This window comes from Panthera tigris, chromosome B1 (genome assembly GCF_018350195.1).
Source record: "Panthera tigris isolate Pti1 chromosome B1, P.tigris_Pti1_mat1.1, whole genome shotgun sequence".
Lineage (NCBI taxonomy): Eukaryota > Metazoa > Chordata > Mammalia > Carnivora > Felidae > Panthera > Panthera tigris.
The window spans coordinates 79,214,489-79,236,343 of NC_056663.1; the positions used below are offsets into that span (position 1 = coordinate 79,214,489).

The following is a 21,855-nucleotide window of genomic DNA, read 5'->3' on the forward strand; positions in this document are numbered from 1 at the left end:
GAAGTATAGAGCAATCCAGGCCTTCCTAAAGAAGGAAGAAAGGTCTCAGATATACAAACTAACCTTATACTTTAAAGAGCTGGAAAAAGAACAGCAAATAAAACCCAAAACCAGAAGACAGGAAATAATAAAGATTAGAGCAGAAATCAATGCTATCAAAATTAAAAACAACAGAACAGATCAATGAAACCTGAAGCTGGTTCTTTGAAAGAATTAATAAAATTGATAACCCCCTAGCCAGTTTGACCAAAAAGTAAAAGGAAAGGACCAAAATAAATAAAATCAAGAATGAACGAGGAGAGATCACAACCAACACCACAGAAATACAAATAATAATAAGAGAATATTATGAGCAATTATACTGCAATAAATTGGGCAATCTGGAAGAAATGGACAAATTCCTAGAAACATATAAACTACCAAAACTGAAACAAGAAGAAATAGAAAATTTGAGCAGACCCATAACCAGCAAAGAAATTGAGTTAGTAATAAAAAATCTCCCAAAAAACAAGAGTCCAGGGCTAGATGGCTTTCCAAGGGAATTCTACCAAACATTTAAAGAAGACTTAACACCTATTCTTTTGAATCTGTTTCAAAAAATAGAAATGGAAGGAAACTTCCAAAATCTTTCTATGAAGCCAGCATTAGCTTAATTCCAAAACCAGACAAAGACCCCAATAAAAAGGAGAACTACAGACCAATTTCCCTGATGAACATGGATGTAAAAATCCTCAACAAGATACTAGTCAATGGATCCAACAACACATTAAAAGAATTATTCACCACGACCAAGTGGGATTTATACCTGGGATGCAGGCCTGGTTCGATATCCACAAAACAATCAATGTGATGCATCACATTAATAAAAGAAAGGACAAGAACTACATGATCCTCTCAATAGATGCAGACAAAGCATTTGACAAAATACACAATTGTTTTTTGTATTTTGCACACAGGGCAAAAGAAGGGGGCTATTATAAAATCCTAACTGTAGTAAAGTAAAAAAGATTGAAGAAACTGGGAATATTTAGCAATGAGAATGTATCAATGTAAATTTCAGTGGTCCATGGCCGGTAGTGCGCTGTTGATCCAATTATATGTATTTTTTTCTCCAACAAGTAATTCAATATGATTCTATTCTTTATCATATAGCAATCACTTCATTCAAAAGAATAGAGAATCTTCACAATTCTTGCGGAGCCAGAAATAATTTTTCTACTCCCTACATTGCCTTTATACTGCATACCTTAAATACTTTAAGTGTATCAGATATAACAGAAGCTTGCACCATACCCCCCACCCCTACCACGTATTTTAGACTCACTCAGAGAACTTTTTAAAAGAATTCATGCCCAGACCCCACCAGGCCAATTAAATCAGTATCTTTAGGTATAAGGCCTAGACACTGTTATTGTTTAAAAGCTCCTCAGATGATTCTAAAATGCACAGCGAGTTCAGAACAAGGCTCCAAACTACAAAACTGTAAAACAAACTAAATCACACGAAAAGATATTAATCTCCACAGAAAGTATAAACATGAGATACTTGTGCCTGGCAAGCTGTTTATCTCTTCTTAATGAACTTCCTGTGAGCCTTTTTTTCCCCCGTTAACCTTCAACTTTTGCAAATTGGAAAGTTGACTGAGAGACTTTCAGTTGGTTTTGCTTCCTTGTTTGGCATGTGTGGTTTGTTGACAAGCTGCCCAGAACGTGGTCAAAAACAACCACAATTAAACCTGCCTCTGAGTCAACAGTTTTCTAATCAGTGGGTTTTTCTTGGAACCCTAAAAAGGGTGAACTAGAACACATAAATGGAGGAATCAAATAGACTCTCTAATTCTAAAGATTACAGTTTTGGTTGTGAGATGGGAGTGAGAGGAAGGGTATTGTGAACAATGGAGCGATACCTTCAATATATTTTTGTAACGTTTATTTTTGACAGAGAGAGAGAGACAGAGCATGAGCGGAAAGGGGGCAGAGAGAGAGGGAGACACAGAATCCAAAGCAGACTCCTGGCTCTGAGCTGTCAGCACAGAACCCTACGCCGGGCTTGAACTCACAGACCACGAGATCTTGACCTGAGCCGAAGTCAGATGCTCAACTGACTTAACCACCCAGGTACCCCGATACCTTTAATATTTTTAAAGAAAACTTTAAGGATAAAGAAGTAAAATCTATATTCTATGATTGTTTTGCAACATACTTTTGAGTTTTTTGTAATGGAATATAATGCCTTTTCAAAAGGACTGAAAGAATTACTATAAACACAATTAACCTTCAATAAATATGAAAAATCTAATTCTAAGTCTTAATTAGGAATGAGGTAATAAAAGGAAATAGTAAAATATATTTTATTCCATTTTTCTTCCATGTTGGTCGTGTGTTCATTTTTTTCAAATGGCTTACCCTATATAGTGTCTAAGGTATAAACTACAAATAAATGCAAATAACTTCTGATTTCTCCATGTAGATAAATCACATCAGAACTCAGTAAACCTTAATAGCTCACAAAGGTACCTGAAGTATTTTACAAACAGCAGGTAGCATCCCTTGTACTTTTTTAGCAGTGGTCACTGACCACAGGTTGATACTGTAGGTGATGATGCAATAGAAGTTGGCTCCTTTCATTTTTTCTCTGCCTTCTCTTCACTTCCTGCCAAGCCTCTTCATTTCTTAGCCTATATTGGTAACATTTGTCCACCTTAAGCTTCATGTGGTCTAGATGTTTGAGATATGCAGGTTATCTCAATAAACCAACAGATCAAAAAAACAAAACAAGTAAAATAAGACAAAAGAAACCTTGTCCCTGTGGAATAGGAAAGCATGTCCTGAGCCACAGATAACCTGTTAAGTAAACTAATTCAGCTGAATGGTGGACTCACAGAGATTACTAGAATGATGAAGTCTAAGTGATTCCCCATTGACCCAAATCTCTGCAGAGAAAGCCTGGGAGGTTTCCCTTTGGTTTCTGAAGGGAGATTCCAGCCAATTACATTAGACTCTTAAATGATATGAGTTGCATGATTTCTGATCAAGTGCTTAAAGGTGTTTGTGACATAATTTTCATTAATAATCCAGATAAATTTTGGGGCACCTGGGTGGCTCAGTTGATTAAGCGTGCAACTTCAGATCACGTCATGATCTCGTGTTTCATGGGTTCCAGCCCCGTGTTGGGCTCTGTGCTGACAGCTCGGAGCCTGGAGCCTGCTTCCGATTCTGTGTTTCCCTCTCTCAGTCCCTCTCCCGCTCTCTCTTTCAAAGATAAACAGAAAAATAAAAAATAATCCAGATAAGTTTTAAATAACTCTAAAGGTAAACAATGCCTAGCACTAAATATACCTTATATATAAAATGCTTTTACACATCTCATTATCTCATTTGATGGTTATATCAATCTTATGTCCAGAGTAGGAAATGTAGCTTTGTTAGGCCTTTTTACAAATAATGCTTCTTAAGGAAAGGTTATTGGAGGGGCAGAAAAGGACCAAGTTTGCACTAGAATGTACTTTTTTGTTTTGTATTGTTCAGTGGCCTTTGCATGTTCTACTACATCCTATTGGGACTAGCATTTCAGGCTTGTTAGGGAAAAATCATATAGTTAAATCTTAAATTGCTTAGTACAAAAAGTGGCAATTCAGAAGGGGAGAGAAAAAAGGATGTGAACGATGGGGAAAATCTACAAGTGAAACCTGGTAGTGGAATGTACTTTCCATTAAAATTAAAAAAAAAATTTTGAGTCCTTACTCTGAACTAGACTCTGCTAGAGGTAAAGCTTACAAAAATGGTTAAGAACAGTTACTGCCTTTGAGGAACTTTCTGACTGCAGGAGGAGATTATAATCTAGTAACCTGGACTTTGAAGAACTGATTAGGGTTTACAGTGGTAAGTGCCCAGAGGAAGAGTGGTTCAAATAATCAGATCAATAGAGAAGGCAGAAAATGGTAGGAGCCCCCCAAAGTTAGATATGCAAATGGTCTTATTTTTTGTTAAGTAAAATATTCACTACTGAGATGTTTGAAAATGAGGACAAAAATGACTTCTTTCAGCTGTAATTTCCACGCGCCCCCCTCCCCTTTTAAAGTTTTGAATCCATCCCTTAGGGGCCACACTTGAAGGTAGAACATTTTTTCCTATGTTATTAATATAGCCAGTATACAGTGGTGACCCATCGAACAGTGAAATAAATCCTAAACTCGTTTTAAAATAACAGAGAGCTTGGGTTTGAGTCACGCCTTTCCCACTACCCAGTTTTGTGATACTGGGCAAGTAACTTCTCAGAATGTCCCCTTTGCCGCCTTTAAGATTGTGATTTAGAAGCCCACCTCACGGGGTTTTGTGAGGATGATTTTAAATAACGCCTGTGAAAGCATTTGCTCCACTACATCTAGGGTGCGTTTGTTAACCTTGGGCTCTTTTCAGTCTCGCCATTTTGAGATGAGGCATCCCGATCCAAATATCTTAAAACATCACCACAAACGCCTGACCTCCTCACAGCCACCCATGTCCCTCACGGTCGGGTGCAGCAACGCGCTAACTGCATCTGCAGAGTCGGGTCTTGCAGTCGAAGTCACACACACACACTACACATACACACACACTTCTGACGGCCAGGAAGAAGGGACAGAAAACGCCGGTTTCGGCGCAAGGGGAAGCGAGGCGAGGGAGAGGAAGGCAAGAACCTCAAGACCGTTAAAAGCGCTGCCCTCCGCGCAGGCGCCCCGTCCACCTCGCGCCTCCCTTTCCACGGGGAGGGGGCGGACCGCGGCGTGCACACGTCAAGCGCACTGACGCTCGCTGGGCGTGCGCCTTGGGCTGGTGTCTGCAGTTTGCCGGGTTGACTCGCAGACTCCGCCTGGCAGGGAGGAGGCGGGGCTTTTGCCTGGCTAAGGTGGGCGCGCACACCTCGGGCACAGGCATAACTTTATGTTACCGGTTTTCGCGCTCTGTTTAAGTCATTTGGAAGTGTAGCCAACGGGACCGTTTTCTCGTTCCGTTTAGTAAAACATCTTCACTTTGGTTATACAAGCTTAGGTTTCAGGGCGGTGACTCTGTCATGCCGAACTCTCGGCCCAGGCCCCGCCGGGGTGCCCGGAGTGGCGCCGGGGCAGTCGGGCGCGACCGGCTGGTGTCGCGGTCCTTGCAGAGCGCAGAGCACTGCCTGAGCGCCCAGGACTTTGGCACCGCCTATGCCCACTACCTCCTTGTACTCAGCCTGGCGCCGGAGCTGAAAGAGGACGTGAAGGTGAGGATGTCCCTTCTTTCACTTGCTGGCAGATCCTGTGTTTTTCCATTGGGAGGGGTGGCTAAGGTTAATGGCTGGTGGTTGCTGTTAATATTTACTATTCATCCTTGACATGTCTTTTGTTCACACCCACAGCCAGCCCATCAAAAAAATCCTCTCGGCTCCATATTTGAAATGTATCCAAAATCTTAACCATTTCTCACCACCTTCTCCTTTACTACCCCTGTTCAAGCCTCAGTCATCTGTCGGCTGTTGGTGTAGGCTCATAACTAGGCTTCCTCCGGCAACCTGTCTCAACACAGCCTGGGTGAGCATTTCATAACAAGTCAGACGATGCCACTTATCTATTTCAAAACTTCCACCTTACTCAGAATTCTAAAGGCCATATTGCAAATGAGGCCGAGGGTGATCTCTTCCTCCTATATCTAATTCTAGCATGTCCCTGCCTCAGCACCTTTGCACTTGTATGCAGAAGGAATGTCGTGGGTATCTGTAATTGAATAAAGTTGGGAATAAGCTACTATAAAGTAGTCATTTGATGATGCATTATTTAAGCTTCAGTTACTGGATTGTGATCGTTCTATATGTAATAGTTAAGTTTTTCCAAGTTATTTTAGAGTCTAAATTTATAAAAATTATTTAACTAAATTTTGTATTCCGTTTTCAGCCTCAAGCTACTTTGCTTTTTTTCACCTAGCGTTTCTCAACCTCAGCGCTGTTGACTTTTTGGATGGAATGATTCTTGTTGTGGAGCGCTGTCCTGCGCCATTGTAGAATGTTTACCCGCATTGTTGATATCTATCCACTAGATGTCAGTAACCTCTAGATGGTTGTAGTTAACATAAACTTAGTGTAAATTTCAGGAGCAGCTGGTCCTAAGGAGGAGAAAGTGCTATGTTGAGATACGGTTTGTTCTTATAGGTAGGCAGCAGTAGAATAATGATTGATCAACCCAAGTGCTGTTTCTTTAATTCTTTGTTCCTAACCTTAGGAACAATACAATAGGATGTATTAAAAGTATCTTTTTAAATAGATACTTAATGTGTATTAAAAGTATATCTAAAGCCTGTATTTGAATGCCTCGTGTTCAGTAGGGTTCAGAAACTAGTTCTGTTTCCTGTAGAACAAAGTCCATATTCCTTCATGTGGGCGTTTGTGAAAGAGCCATTTCTTTAGTCGTATTTCCTACTACTCACTCTACTCCCTATGCCCACACTTCAGTCACACCAAGTTATAAATTCTCTTATCCGTTTCATATCATCCGTACTTTTTTCTCCTGATACTGTAGGTCTTCCTCCGTATCCTTTTCTCTTTAGTAAACTTCATCAAGATTCAGTTATAAGTCTCAACTCTTCTGTATAAATCTCTGAAGATGATGTAAACTGTGTTCATGATAAAAACTGGAATGACTAAAGCCTTCCCTTTTTTCCACTGTGTTGTAGTATGGAGAATGGCTGGAGAGAAGTGAGATTGGAGCTAGGGTGACAGAGGGAATGCTGTTACTGTAGTCCAGAAAGTATTATAAGGGCCAGACTGTTGTAACAGTGGGTTGGAGAGGAGGTGACATAGTTAAAGATGTTGAGACAGAATTGACTGGGTTTGAAACTAATTGTATTGGAAGTTAAGGTAGCATTATAAGATGACTTAGTCATTTGAGGTTTGGTGGTACCTTAACCTTAGATCCTGTGTGAGAGGAATATAATAGGTTCAGTTTAGAGCATTTTGAATTTTTAAAGAACTGTATGTTAAATTTCTTTCTACAGGGCTTGTGTGAGGATAGGAATAGGATTTATGTTGTTCATTGCTGTATTTTAGCCCCAGTTCTTTGCATACTGATTGCTCAGGAAATACTTGAGTTGTGCTGAGTTTGAGGTGGCTGAGGGTGCAGTCCCTTGTTGAGATGACTAATAGGAAGTTGTGTCTGTGTGTCTGAGATTCAGAAGAGAGGGTCTTGATTGGAGATGTAGATGTAGAACGGGTGATAGAGATGGATGAACAAAGAAGGCAAAACAACTTCTAAAACCTAGAAGCCCACAAAAGAGAGGTAGGTGGAGAATCTGATATGATAGCTAAGAATGGAGAGAGTTTAAAGTGCTCAAATTGTCTAATTCTGCATGTTATTGCCACCTAAGTGGTAAAATTCATTTATGCGTTTGTTTATTTAGCAAACTGTCTACTAAAGCTAAACAAACTTTGAAGTGATCAGTCAGTAGTAATTACGTTCTGTACTCTGTGGAATTATCAACCAGTGTTGTATATTCTTCCATCATTTATATTATTGACTAAATTACTGTTTTCTCTTTTACACAGGAAACTTTTCAGTATACACTGTTCAGATGGGCTGAAGAGCTCGATGCTCTCAGTCGAACACAAGACTTACTTGGTTGTTATGAGCAGGCTTTGGAACTGTTTCCTGATGATGAAGTGATTTGCAATAGTATGGGGGAACACCTCTTCAGGTTTGTAGTGATTTCAGTGTTATTTGTTAAGAATTATTCTGTATCAGTCTTGATCAGAGATAAATCACACAGTAATTTGAAAGGGAAAGTTTAATATAAAGAATTATCAACTGTGACAGGGGATCAGAGTAATGAATGATTGGCTGGTAAAAAATAAAGAGAACTCAGAAGAATATAAGAATCACAAATATAACATGTAATAACAGAGCATTTTTTTATTACACCAACTTTTGTTTCATATAAGAAAACAATTGTGAATGTACCCATAAGAAATGACACAGATAAGGAAAAGTAATAAACATTATACAGAAAAAAGTCAAGATGCTCGGGAACGTATGATTATCGAAAGTGATCCAGATTGAATATTCTGATGTATTCTTCTCAGTCGATGAAAGTGTTTTTATTCCAGCATATAAAGGCAATTGATCTGCAATCAAAATTTCTCTTATTTTAAATATAATTTATTGTCAAGTTAGCTAACATACAGTTTTTACAGTGTGCTCTTGGTTTCAGGATTAGATTCCCATGATTCATTGCTTACATACAACACCCAGTGCTCATCCCAACAGGTGCCCTCCTCAGTGCCCATCACCCATTGCCTCCTTCCCCCCACCCCCGCCCCATCAATCCTCAGTTTGTTCTCTGTATTTAAGAGTCTCTTATGGTTTTTCTCCCTCTTTGTTTGAAACTGTTTTTTCCCCTTTCTTTCCCCCATGGTCTTCTGTTAAATTTCTCAGATTCCACATATGATTGAAAACATGTGATATCTGTCTTTCTCTGTCCGACTTACTAACAGAACAGTTTTAACATTAAATCATATACCACACAGCCACTGCTCCTAGGGCTAGGATATAATATTTAAGGAAGAGTTCCCTCCACCTGGCTAAGATTCAGACCTTGTTGGAGAGGACACAGCCATGGGCTGCAGGGTGGCAGTGAAGTCACTCTGATGCCTTGCCAAGGAACTTGTAATTCTGTTTTCTGGATCTTGCTGAAAACTTGCCATTGGAATTTCTGTCTATTCTTCATAGAAACTGTGTAATTAGGAAAACTGATGAAAACCCAAAATTTTTGTATTGGATTTGTTTTAATAAATCTGGTGTCACTTCTTTGTACAAAGTAAAAGACTTCTTATTTAGGAAATGCCATGATAATGTCCTACTGTATATAGTAAGATAATTTTACATGTTCCAGCAGTTTCCTCTAGTATTACTGCTTTGTTCATCTTGTCATGTTAAGTTTTAGTCAATGAAAAGTTATACATAAGAAATGCCTTTATCAAAGTGTGTTAGTCTCAGAGAGGTAGCTGCTATATGGTTTAATAGTCTTAATCAACATGGCCTGGGAAGTGAAATGAGTACTCCTTTAAGAGATAAATATTTGATAGTTTCTAATTGTAGAGTATGATAATAACCGGGAAAATAAGGCAGATTGTCAACTGACACTTGTTTGTTCACACTAACAGCTAACCTGATCCTGTTACATAGACTCCCATCTGTATTAATTAGCAACTACTTTTCCTTTAATTTTTTTTTTAACGTTTATTCATTTTTGAAGGACAGAGAGAGACAAAGCATGAGCAGGGAAGGGGCAGAGAGAGGGAGACACAGAATCTGAAGCAGGTTCCAGGCTCTGAGCGGTCAGCACAGAGCCTGACGCAGGGCTCAAACTCATGAACTGTGAGATCATGACCTGAGCTGAAGTCGGACACTCGGTCAGTCACCCAGGTGCCCCAACTACTTTTCCTTTAAATGAAATTTAGTTTAAAAGATTTTTTTAAGTTTATTATTTTTTTAAAATTTATTTTGAGAGAGAGAGTCAGGAGGGGGGTGGACAGAGACAGAGGGAGAGAGAGAATCCCAAGCAGGCTCTGCGCTGTCAGCACAGGGCTTGAGGTGGGGCTTGAACTCATAAACGGTGAGATCATGACCTGAGCTGAAACCAAGAGTCAGTTGCTTAACCGACTGAACCACCCAGGTGCCCCATTAATTTCAAAGTTTTTTTAGTTCTTCAGTCCATGAAAGAGGAGTTACTTTATGGGATTCAATTTATTTCCAGGTAATGCACATGTTATTATCATAACATCCTAGAACTTATCTTTAAGGATAAACTCAATTTAACAGAAAATTGGAGCTCTACACACTTTTGACAGATTTTAACTTGGTGACCTGTTGTTGCAGGATATTAGTCTGAGCAGTTACCAATTCGGAGACAAAAAAAACAAAAAAAACAAAACAAACAAACAAAAAAAACAACCCAAAAACAAAAAAACCATGCTTGTTTGCTTTTGGGAGATATAATTATGCAAAATTTCTAATTTAGACATTGAGATTTCATCAGTTGTGATAGTGTGAATGCGGCTTTTGCTATATAGTTTATCTTTGTTCTCTACAACAGTAGCTCTTAGCTTTTTGTCCTACTTTCCTCATCAAAGAGTGGATCACTCACTTCCCACTGAAAGAATCACTGCTCCGGGAGAAAAAGATTTCCAGAGTAAATGATAGCTTCCTTTCCTTTATTCCTTTTGTTTATTAAATGAAATTTGTGTCTGGAATGTCTCAACTTTACAACCTTATGTTAGTCCAGTAGCATCAGATTTAAACAAAACATTTAAGTTCCTAATTGGGAAGGTAATTTTTTTTTTTCTAGTTAAAAGAAAAGAGGTGGTTTCATAGTTTGTTGATACTGACACATTGTTGAGTCTATCAGTATGAGATATATTTTGAGTGTACCATACATTTTTCAGATTATCGTTACAGTTTAAGAAAACAATGATATATTAAGAATCAAACTTCAGGGAAGCATAAACCCCAAGAAATTATTAGGGGCAGGTGTGGCATTGATTCAATAGATTGTTGATATTTAAAAATTTAAAATATCCATTGCTAGTTTTGTCTCTCACCAAGCAGTGATTACATCCAATGTGTTTTGTATTGTACTGTGTGCAATGTCAGTTGCAGATTAAGATAGCTCTGTCTAGCAGATACTAATCTTAAACGCTTTTATTTTAACCTAAAACATGAGTGTGTATCATTTGACATAGGGCCATTGCCCATGCAGTTTCCTGTTTGAAATTCCAGAATGTCTTTTTTTATGTAAATCATACGTAGAATTAATAATCTGATTTGGTTTCTTTAAAATTGACAGAATGCTTAAAGGTTCTTCTGAAGAAGTATGAGTGTAAAAGGGTTTTACTAGCTCAGTTCTCTTCAGCTTATGGACTACACACTTGTGCTGGTCCACAAATTATCAGTTAGTGACGGATAAGTATAGAGATTGAGAGGAAGTGTTTAGAAATGTATATAGCAGTTTGACATCGCTGTAATCCCAAGCATGTGATCATGAAACTCACTTGAAAATAATGTGGACCAGTTTGGGTGAAATCTGATGTGTGAGTTGCATACTAATTACATGCAGTGCGACTGTATTGGTCTACAAATATTAGATATTTAGAAAAGGGGAGATGAGTTCTTCACCACAGAATGTTTAAGAAGCACTTTTCTAGATAGTTTGGAAGTTTTCTCCCTTTTTATTGATGATTTGCTTACATAAACTTCAGTAGCAGTTTTTTGGGTGATTTGCCTCTGATGTTTTACAAAGCATTTATTTAGCTAAGTGTCCTCAGAAACAGTGGCTCTCTTTTTGCAGTCATAATTTATTTAGTTTCTGTAATATTTAATTAAAATATGTAATTATAATAACAAATACAACTGGTGTAAACTGGTCTTACAGCAAATACAACCGACTCTTTTATTTTAAATTGTTTTTTAATGTTTATTTGCTTTTGAGAGAGAGAGAGAGTGAGCGCAAGGGAGCGGGGAGGGATAGAGAGAGAGGGAGACACAGAATCTGAAGCAACCCCCAGGCTCGGAGCTGTCAGCACAGAGCCCAGCGTGGGGCTAGAACTGACGGAGTGCAAGATCATGACCTGAGCCGAAGTCAGACACTTAACCTACTGAGCCACCCAGGTACCCCACAAACACAACCGACTCTTGATAATTCATTCAGTTGCTGAGAGAAAAGGTATGCAGGCACACCAGCGAGGAGCCTACTAGCTATAGGCATTGATATGTTTTACACAGGGAATGGTTTTTAGAAAGCAATCATGTTTTAGTGGGTTGGTTAAATTGAAGAGGACTATGAGAGCTTCTACTATACTTTAGTTACAATAGTAAATTTATAGTCTGTCTCCTAGAATGCATAAATACAATAAGGGTTCAGAGAGGAAAGAAGTGATCAAGGATTGCAGTCCTTACAAAAGGAGATGGTGCTTGGGTTGAGTAGGATTTGGGGTACTGGAGAGGGATTCTTAGGCCAGATGAGTGCCATGGATAAAGGCACAGTAATTGCTATCATAGTAATTGAATATTTTCTCTGTCATTTTTTACTACAGAATGGGCTTTAGAGATGAAGCAGCTGGGTATTTCCATAAAGCAGTGAAACTAAACCCAGATTTCAATGATGCAAAGGAGAATTTTTATCGTGTTGCAAACTGGTTGGTGGAACGCTGGCACTTTATCATGCTTAATGACACCAAACGGAATACAATTTATAATGCAGCAATCCAGGATGCAGTTTGTTTGGGGTCCAAGAGTGTTTTGGACATTGGAGCAGGAACTGGAATACTAAGGTTTGTCGTAATTGTGCTTTAATTATATACACCAAGGTAAATTAAAGCTTTTGCCAAATATGGAAAATTTAACAGTGGAATTGAAACAGTTTACTTTATTTCTAATCATCTTATGATTATTCATGCAACTACTATTATTGTATTTTTTACTGTAACTTTAATTTATCAAGAACTGGACATAACTACTAAGGAGAATTTGAGGTTATGATTGAAATTTTGAATGCCTTTTTAGAGTACTTTTTGCATTAATATTTTGGTTGAATCTAGTTCTCTAAGTTAAAACCTATTGATATTTTTCATGCCAGTTGTATCTTCTTAAAAACATAAATGTCATGATTTATTGTATAGTTTGTTTCTATTTTGTTTTTTTAAAGATTTTATTTTTAAGTAATCTCTCCACCCAAGGTGGAACTCAAACTTACAACCCCGAGATCAAGGGTCACGTGCTCCATTGACTGAGCCAGTCAGGTGCCCCTGTATGATTTGTTTCTTAATAAGAATATTGGTTCATTTTGTTGTTTTAATGTTTATTTATTTTTGAGAGACAGAGAGACAGAGTGTAAGCAAGGGAGGGCCAGAGAGAGAGGGAGACGCAGACTCCAAAGCAGCTCCAGGCTCTGAGCTGTCAGCACAGAGCCCGATGTGGGGCTCTAACCCATAGACTGTGAGATCATGACCTGAGTCAAAGTCAGATGTTCAATCAACTGAGCCACCCAGGCACCCCTGGGTCATTTTTTAATGTGGAATGAATAATGGTTGTATTACAGAATAAAAGAAAAACCCCATGTTTAACATTATGATTCCATTAAATTTGAAAAACCATAGTGGATTATTTTTTCTTGATGGGGCACCTTTTTCCTTGCAGCATGTTTGCTAAAAAAGCTGGAGCACACTCAGTATATGCTTGTGAGTTATCCAAGACCATGTATGAACTTGCCTGTGATGTAGTAGCAGCAAACAAGATGGAAGCAGGAATCAAACTCTTACATATGAAGTCACTTGACATAGAGATTCCAAAACACATTCCTGAAAGGTACTATACAATATATATAACTTTAGTTTTTATAATCCACTATTTTATTTAAAAAAATTAGATATTCACATTTATAGCTTCTAGCCCAAATAAAAATGCTAAAACCCTTATATTGTAAAGACAGCGATATAGGATCATTTAGCATAAGATAAATTTTCATAATGTCATATTCTTGATAAAAAATATTTAAAGATCTTGAAAAAATTTTGCGCCAAGCAATTTAACAAACTTGACCTTTAGCAAGTTACCTTACTTTTGTTAATTTCAATATTCTGTTTGTGAAAATGGGTAATACTTCCTGTATGGTCAATAACTATTTAAAAGTTATAGTTAAAAATAATACGTGAGTAGATCAAGCTTGATGGACTTCTCACATTTTGTGTTATCCTTGGCTAAAATGAAAGCTTTGGAAGTGTCAGCTGTCCATGTATTTTGGCCTGGGTTCTTCAGATGCTTTGAATATTGTCTCATAAGTCTTGGCTTTTTAGTATGTCATCTTGCTTTGATCTATATCACAAGGCTGATGGCATTTTAGAGCTAGAATGGATTTATATATCATCTGGTCCAACACTATTTTAGAGACAGAGCTTTCTTTATGTAGCACTTGCTTTACTACCTCTCTTGGGTGGTCTGTCTTCTTATCTTAAGTTCAGCTTATATTGAAAGATGACTTTTTTTATCATCTGTTGTCATTTGGACTATGATTTTTAAAAGTCTTCTTCGATATGTATAATAGTATTTTTGTATACATAATTCACTTTTTAATGGGCTCTACATTTGTTTGCATGAAAGAAGTCTTATTAGATTGTTGCGGCAGAAATCAGCAGTCTCCTGAATTATCTTAGTCTGCTTGTTGCCCTAACAAGATACCAGAGACTAGGTGGCTTAAACAACAGACTTTTATTTTCTCACAGTTCTGGAGGCTAGAAGTCCGTGATCAAGGGTGCTGGCAAATTTGATTTCTGGTGAGAGCTCCCTTCCTAGCTTGCAGACAGCTGTATTCCTTTCCTTTCCTTCTGTGCATGTGAAGAGACACAGAGAGTGCCTGTGTCTCTTCCACTTTTATAAGAAAACCAGCCCTGTCACATTAGGGCCCCACCCTTATGACCTCATTTAACCTTAATTACCTCCTAAAGACCCTATCCTTAAATGTAGTCACATTGGGGGTTAGGGCTTCAGCTTATGAATTTTGGTGGTCCACAATTCAGTCCATGGTATGAATCAGTTACTTTAATTTAACCTTCATTTCTCTCACAGAGAGTGTGGTAGAAGGACCTACAGCTTTGAATTAGGAGATATGGATTCTAATACTGACTCTGTTATAATTTATTTTGGCCCTGAGCAAATCTAGAGACATCAAGATGTTGGACTAGATGATTGGGATACTTTCAACATTCTATATGTTTGCAGCCTTTAAATATCGAAAATTTTGTAGACTTGTATAATACTGGCTTTAGGCCCTGTAGAGGATACCAAAGTTATTTCAGTCCTCAAGGTGCCCACAATCAAAAGAGGAAGATAAGGAATATTCATGAAGTTTTTCTTTATCTTCTAGCTATATAAATAAATGATACTGGGAATAAGTGCTAAAGAAGTTCAGAGAAGAGAGGAATTATTTTGGTATGTCTTTGAGTGAAATTTTCTAGAAGGAAAGAACAGTCAAAAGATCAGAGCTCTGTGGCTCTTTTGTGATAACTCGCAGGTAGTAGGTGAAGCAAAAGAAGCAACAAGAGACCTATGAATATATAAGAGGTAAACATGGGTAATGAAGGAAGAGAAGGATTTTGAGAGGGAGGCCTTCTCATATACATTACATGTTTGTAGATTAAGGAAAATGAGACCTGAGAAAGAATCATCTTGATAAGTAAGGGAATTATTTATGACAATATTTTTATGGAGTATTGACATCAAGGAGGGGACTGGCTATGAAGCACTCTTAAGGATTTAGGGAATGAAAGAAGAGCCTGAGGAGGTAGCAGGGTCAAGGGAAGGTTGTGCGTCTCTCCACCCCCAGAAGGTGTCAGTGGAGAACAGAGGAGCCTGAGGAACAGTAGAGTCAAGTTCCTTAAGATTTGTGGGTAGAAAATAAAAAATGAAATGTATTAGAAAATTTTATATATGGACTGTTTCTATAATATACTCTTCCTTTCTTCTCTCAGCTTTGAAATCTTTACATAAATAGCATGATATTTTACTTACATATATCTTTAAAAAATCATTCTATAGAGTGTCCCTAGTTGTAACAGAAACTGTCGATGCAGGTTTATTTGGAGAAGGAATTGTGGAGAGTTTAATTCATGCATGGGAGCATTTACTTTTGCAGCCAAAGGTAAGCAGCATGAAAACACTTAAATTTGATTAAGAATTCATTATTGCAATAGGTATTTATCGAACCCCTCATGTATTTGCAAAGCAGTATGAAATACAGTAAAACCTTGGTTTGTGAGCATAATTCATTCCAGAAACATACTTGCAATCCAAAGCACTTATATATCAAAGTGAATTTCCCCATAAGAAATAGTGGAAACTCAGATGAGTTGTCCCACAACACAAAAATATTCATACAAAAATGATTACGTTACTGTAGCATAATACAAAATAATAAAGAAAATATGAAATATAAAGAAAAATAACCTGCACTTACCTTCGAAAACTTTCATGGCTGGTGTGGGGGAGATGAGAGAGGAGCGTTATTGTCTAGGGTGCCTTTCATTGTCAGTAATGGTATCACTGCTATCTATTGGCTCAGTGGAATCTTTTTCTGCATGGGAGCCATTGTATATGCTCATACAGATGTTGACTACAGTATCAATAAATTCTTGTCGTATACTGTATTTAATGTAACTGGCAATAAGGCAACAGAGGAAAGGGTCTATATCTGTAGGCATCTTGACCTAGAATGAAGGAAAGCATTCCTAAGCTTACTCTTGTGTGGAAAAGCGAAGGACTATCCATAGGTGCTTTATAAAGTGACAAAAAATACACTAGTGCCAGTTGTGGACACCTTCCAACGTTCTGAAAAATTACTGATTTCTGCCAAACACTGCGGCCTGAGATGGAGCATCTGAGCATGGGAGACGATCACCCATAATCCCGCAGAGAGAGAGAGAGAGAGAGCAAGAAGAACCATTGGCTTAGTTGTGATCATGTGATGTTCGGTGTCATGTACTACTTGTGTTACAAGACATTGCTCATTTATCAGGTTAAAATTTATTAAAAATGTTTGCTCATCTTGTGGAACATTCACAGAACAACTTATATGCAATCCAAGGTTTTACTATACATCCTGTCAAGGTGTATACTTTGTAGGTGGAAAGAAATCCATGCAAAAACCACATTTAATCATATAACGTACGCTTGTGTACCCAAATGGGGTATTCAGGCAAAAACACTCCAGGAAGGAATTCATGGTAATTAAGCTTACATTGTGGACCGGCATTGTGGAATTCTTGAGTAGGGTTGAGAAAGGGAAGTGCTTTCAGTCTCACAGCCCTCACTGATTGGAGTTTGGCAAATTATCAAAAGGGATATTGGTAACTGGCTTTGTATATGTTTTACGTACCAATTGATTGGACAGGACCAACTCTTAAAATTGCCAACTTATGTTTTGCAATGAAATCCTCTAATGTGGCCCACAAATTGTCGATTTGGTTTTTGTAATAGGTAATGTGAATGAAAGGCTTTTAACAAGAATTTACTATTTACAGAAAATGATTTGAATTTAAAATACCTAATTAAAGTTTAAAAAGAAGAGAGGTTGTTTTTCAACTAGGTAATAATGATTTAAAAAAAAATTAGTGATTTTGGCTTCTCTGTTAGCCATACCCAACAGTTTGTTGCTGTATACAGACTTCCTAGCTACCCTCCTTTTCCTATTTGTACTGATGAAAAAAATTAATGTATACACACACATACATATAGCAATGAAAGTAAAATAAGCTTAAAAAAAATAAAGTTAGTGTTAACATGGGATCCCATTCATTGTTTTTGATTTTTTTAAATACTGTGTTTTTATTCAAATATAATTAACATACATAGTGTTATATTAGTTTCAGGTGTACAATATAATGATTCAGCAATTCTATACATTATTCAGCACTCATCATAATAAGTGTAGTCTTAATCTCCTTCACCTGTTTCACCCATCCCCCCCCCCCCCCCCCCTCCATTTATCCTCTGGCAACCACCAGTTTATTTTTTGTATTTAAGGGTGTTTTTTGTCTCTTTTTTTGTTCTTTTGTTTTTTAAATTCCACATATGAGTGAAATCATATGGTATTTCTCTGACTTATTTCACTTAGCATTATATCCTCTAGACCCATCCATGTTGTTGCTAATGGCAAGATTTCATTCTCTTTTATGGCTAATATTCCAATGTATGTGTACATATATATACACACATACATGATATATAAACACACACTGTATGTGTATATACTTACACAAACTTCTTTATTTAGGTGTGATTGACATATAACATTACATTAATTTCAGGTGTAGAATTAATGATTCAAAACTGGTATATATTATGAAATGATCACCATGAGTCTAGTTAACAAAAGAAACTTTTAATTACAGTCTTTAAAAAGATTTCATTTTTAAGCAATCTTCTGTACCTAACATGGGGCTTGAACTCACAACTCTTGAGATCAAGATTCACATGCTGTACTGACTGAGCTAGCCAGGTGCCCCACAAAAGAAACTTACTTTTTTTTAGAGAGAGAGTACGTAAGTGAGGGCATGCATAAGAGGGGCAGAGGGAGAGAGAGAGAGTCTTAAGAGAATCCCAAGACCCTGGGATCATGACCTGAGTCGAAATCAGGAGTTGGATGCTCAACCAACTGAATCATCCAGGCACCCCAAAAGAAGCTTTTTAAAGAAAAAGTTCCTTAACTTGTTTATCCTTACCCATTGCTTTTAAGGTTTTTTAAAAATTAATTTTCTTTCTCATAATCATGCACACATATTTTTGCATACATATAACTGAATATAATTTTTATTGTTATATTTTTAGACCAGAGGTGAAAATGGTAATTGTGAAAAGTATGGGAAAGTTATACCAGCAAGTGCTGTTCTATATGGAATGGCAGTAGAATGTGCAGAAATAAGAAGACATCATAGGTAAGTGATTATTTAAGTAGTAAATATTAGAAAACAGTAATTTTAAGGAGTAGACTGTCCTTGAAAGGTTATTTAGGGAATATTTATTTGGATGAGAATTTGTAGTTTTGTGACCTTTAAATTCATGATGTGTATTCCAGTCTTAATTCCCTTTTTGCCTTTTTCTTTTATTTATTTAAAAATTTTTTAAAATTATTATTTTTTTTAATTTGAGAGAGAGTGTGTGAATGTGGGAAGGTCAGAGGGAGAGAGAGAAAGAGAGAATTCCAAGTAGGCTTCACTCTCAGGATGGAGCACGAGTCAAATTGAGGTTAACACAGGGCCCATAATCCCATGACCCTCGGATTATGATCTGAGCTGAAATCAAGAGTCAGGCACTCAACCCACTGAGCCACCAGCTCCCCTTTCTTTCTTTTAAAGAAAGAATTAAAACCAGCTTTAGATTTTTTAGTGGAAAATTAATTTTGATACAACTTAGTATCCTTTTTTTTTAAGTTTGTTTATATTTAGAGAGAGGGAGAGAGAGAGAAAGCATGCAAGTGTGTGAACAGGGGAGGGGCAGAGAAAGAGAGGGAGAGAGAGAATCCCAAGCTGAGACACCCATGCACCCCAAATTAGGTATCTTTTTGATGTGTGATAGATTCATATAGAAAAATATTAAGTTCAGACTGATTTCAGATGAAAGTGAAATAAAAATTTCCAGTGTGAAAATAATTTATTTTAATTTATTTCTCCTATTTCCTCTTCTTAAAAACTTTATTGATATTATAATGTTTTGTGGTTATGTAGAATGAAATTTTAGGAAGTTTCTGCTCTGGAAATTCTAAGATTTACTTATCAAATATGACACAAGTGAAAATGTGATATTAAATATTTTTAGTCATAGAAGCCTCTTGGTTATTTTTTTTCTTGAGCATTAAAAAATATTTTATCTTGCTAAAATACTGATCCTTATCTTATTAGGACTTTTTAAAGAGGTCCCCTTCCTATAACTTAATAGTAGTAAACATAACATATAATTATTTTAAGAAATAGTGATGAGTAAAAGAAGAAAATAAAAATTATCCTAAACTCCTCACCATTAGATAACTACTGTTCATCTTTATTGTATATTCTTCCTTATTCTCTATGCATGTTACGGGGTGATAAGTAAAAATGTTTAGTGGTTGGTAGGGCATAGAGCATCAGCCAAACAGTGGCCTTAATTAGCAGATAGGCTGAATTAGTGTGCCTGGTTGAATGTCAGCTCTGTAAGTAAATGTGTATGTGTGTATAAATTTAATTTTGTTTTAAAAATATCAATAAATATATATGCTTTTTCTTTGTGAGCCTCTTCATGTTAATAGATATGCTGCATGATTTTTTAAAACCAATTTCTTATTGGGATGCTTGGGTGGTTCAATTGGTTAAGCATCCAGCTCTTGATTTCGGCTCGGCTCATGGTCTCACGGTTTGTGAGATCAAGCCCCACATTGGGCTCTGCACTGACAATGCCAAGCCAGCTTGGGATTCTCTCTTCCCTCTCTCTCTGCCCCTCCCTGCCTCCCCCCCCCCCCACCAGGAATAAATGAGCGTTAGATCATGACCTGAGCCAAAATCACGAGTTAGATGCTTAACTGATTGAGCCACCCAGGCACCCTGTGGTATGGTTTTTTTTTTTTAAGTTTATTTATTTATTTTGAGAGAGAGAGAGAGAGAGGGAGAGAAAGAGGGAGCGCGCGAGAGAGAGAGAGCGCACACACACACACCTGAGCAGGGGGGAGCAGAGAGAGAGAGAGAGAGGGAGAGAGAATCCAATCCGGCTCTGTGCTATAAGCTCAGAGCCTGACAGCCTGACGCAGGGCTTGGACCCATCAACCATGTGATCATGAGTTTTGATAAATTTATATTCATGTATTTTATAAGAAATTAAAAGTAAGTTGTCATATCCTTTTTGTTTCTGTAGCACTTCTGAGTTATTAAAATCATTAATAGTTTCATTCATCTTTTGAGAGTATAATAAAATAATTTCTAGAAGTACACAACTCAACCTCAACCCTGTAAGGGCAGATAGACCAATAAATGAATACCTCTGAGATGAGAGAAGATCGGAGTTTTGTTTTTGTTTTTTTGAGAGAGAGAAAGAGCAAGAGTGAGCCTGTGCAGGCAGGGGAGAGTTAGAGGGGGAGGAGAAAGGGAGAGAGAGAAACTCAAGCAGGCCCCATGCTCAGCTCAGAGCCTGATGCAGGGCTCAATCTCACGACCTTGACCTGAGCTGAAATCAAGAGTTGGATGCTTAACCAAGTGAGCCACTGGGCTCCTCTGGAGCCCTTCTTTTTCATAAAATTGTGCTGCTAAATGCTCATGAAGTGTTCTTTTCAGTGTAGACTTTTATTGACATCAGAACATTGTTATAGCAAGTGCATAAACCATAAATTTATGGTGTGATGAATTTTCATGAAGTTGATGCACTTGTGTAACTAATGCTCAGATCAATGGTCAGAACCTTACCACCACCCCACAAAGTCCCTAGGTAGAAACCCGCCATCCTGACTTCTGACACCATAGCTGCTATCCTGACTTCTGACATCATAGATTATTTTGCTTGTTTTGAATTTTGTACAAGTGGGGTCATATAGAATGGTTTTTTTTTTTGTGCCTGGCCTTTTTTCAGTATCCATATCCACTGGTGTGTAGCTTGTTCATTCTCATTGATGTACGGTATGCCACTGTACAAATATACCAAGACATTTGCCCATTTTACTGTTGATGGATATTTACATTATATCCAGTTCTTTGATTATTAGAAGTAGTACAATTATAAACATTCTTGGACAGTCTTTTGGTGATTGTATACATGAATTTCTGTTGGCTGTATTCCCAGAAGTAGAAAAGCCACATACCTTCAGGTTCCTATATTAAGAATGAATCTAGAATGGGTATGTTCAGCTTGAGTAGGTACTAAGAAAAGTCTTCCAAAGTGGTCTTACTAATTTTAAACCCCTACCAATAGTGTATTAGACTTCTAGTGTAGATCCTAGTGTGTCTTCACCAACACCTGGTACTGACATTTCCCTTTTCCCCATTCTGGTGGTTGTGCAGTATGTTAACTTCATTTCCCTGGTGACTAGTGAGACTGAGCAACTTTTTGTATGCTTTTTGGCCATTTAGATATGCTCTTTTGTGAACTGTCTGTTTAAGTCTTTTGCCCGTTTTTGTTTTTCTTTTATTTGTAGAAATTTAAAAATATATTTTGGATACGAGCCCTTTGTTGAATAGGTGTATTATAAATTGCTTCTACTCAATGTGCCTTTTTACTTTCTTTTTTTTTTTTTTTAATTTTTTTTTCAACATTTTTTATTTATTTTTGAGACAGAGAGAGACAGAGCATGA

At 37.4% G+C, this 21,855-nt stretch overlaps 1 protein-coding gene across 4 annotated transcripts in view; it reads left to right on the plus strand.

Annotated features, from left to right (window-relative positions):
* The first annotated feature begins 4,824 nt into the window (after positions 1–4,824).
* PRMT9 (protein arginine methyltransferase 9) overlaps positions 4,825–21,855 on the plus strand; it is a 38,249-nt gene continuing 21,218 nt past the window's right edge. Inside the window, exons 1-7 of one of the 4 annotated variants that reach the window (XM_042983816.1) lie at positions 5,993–6,162; positions 6,684–7,285; positions 7,552–7,700; positions 12,094–12,330; positions 13,196–13,363; positions 15,590–15,692; positions 18,377–18,483. In XM_042983816.1, the coding sequence (XP_042839750.1) occupies positions 7,681–7,700; positions 12,094–12,330; positions 13,196–13,363; positions 15,590–15,692; positions 18,377–18,483 (635 nt within the window). In that variant the 5' untranslated portion in view covers positions 5,993–6,162; positions 6,684–7,285; positions 7,552–7,680. Of the gene's footprint in view, positions 5,242–5,992; positions 6,163–6,683; positions 7,286–7,551; positions 7,701–12,093; positions 12,331–13,195; positions 13,364–15,589; positions 15,693–18,376; positions 18,484–21,855 lie in introns of those variants that run through there. The other 3 variants (XM_007091752.2, XM_042983817.1, XM_042983814.1) reach the window with 3 other exon arrangements.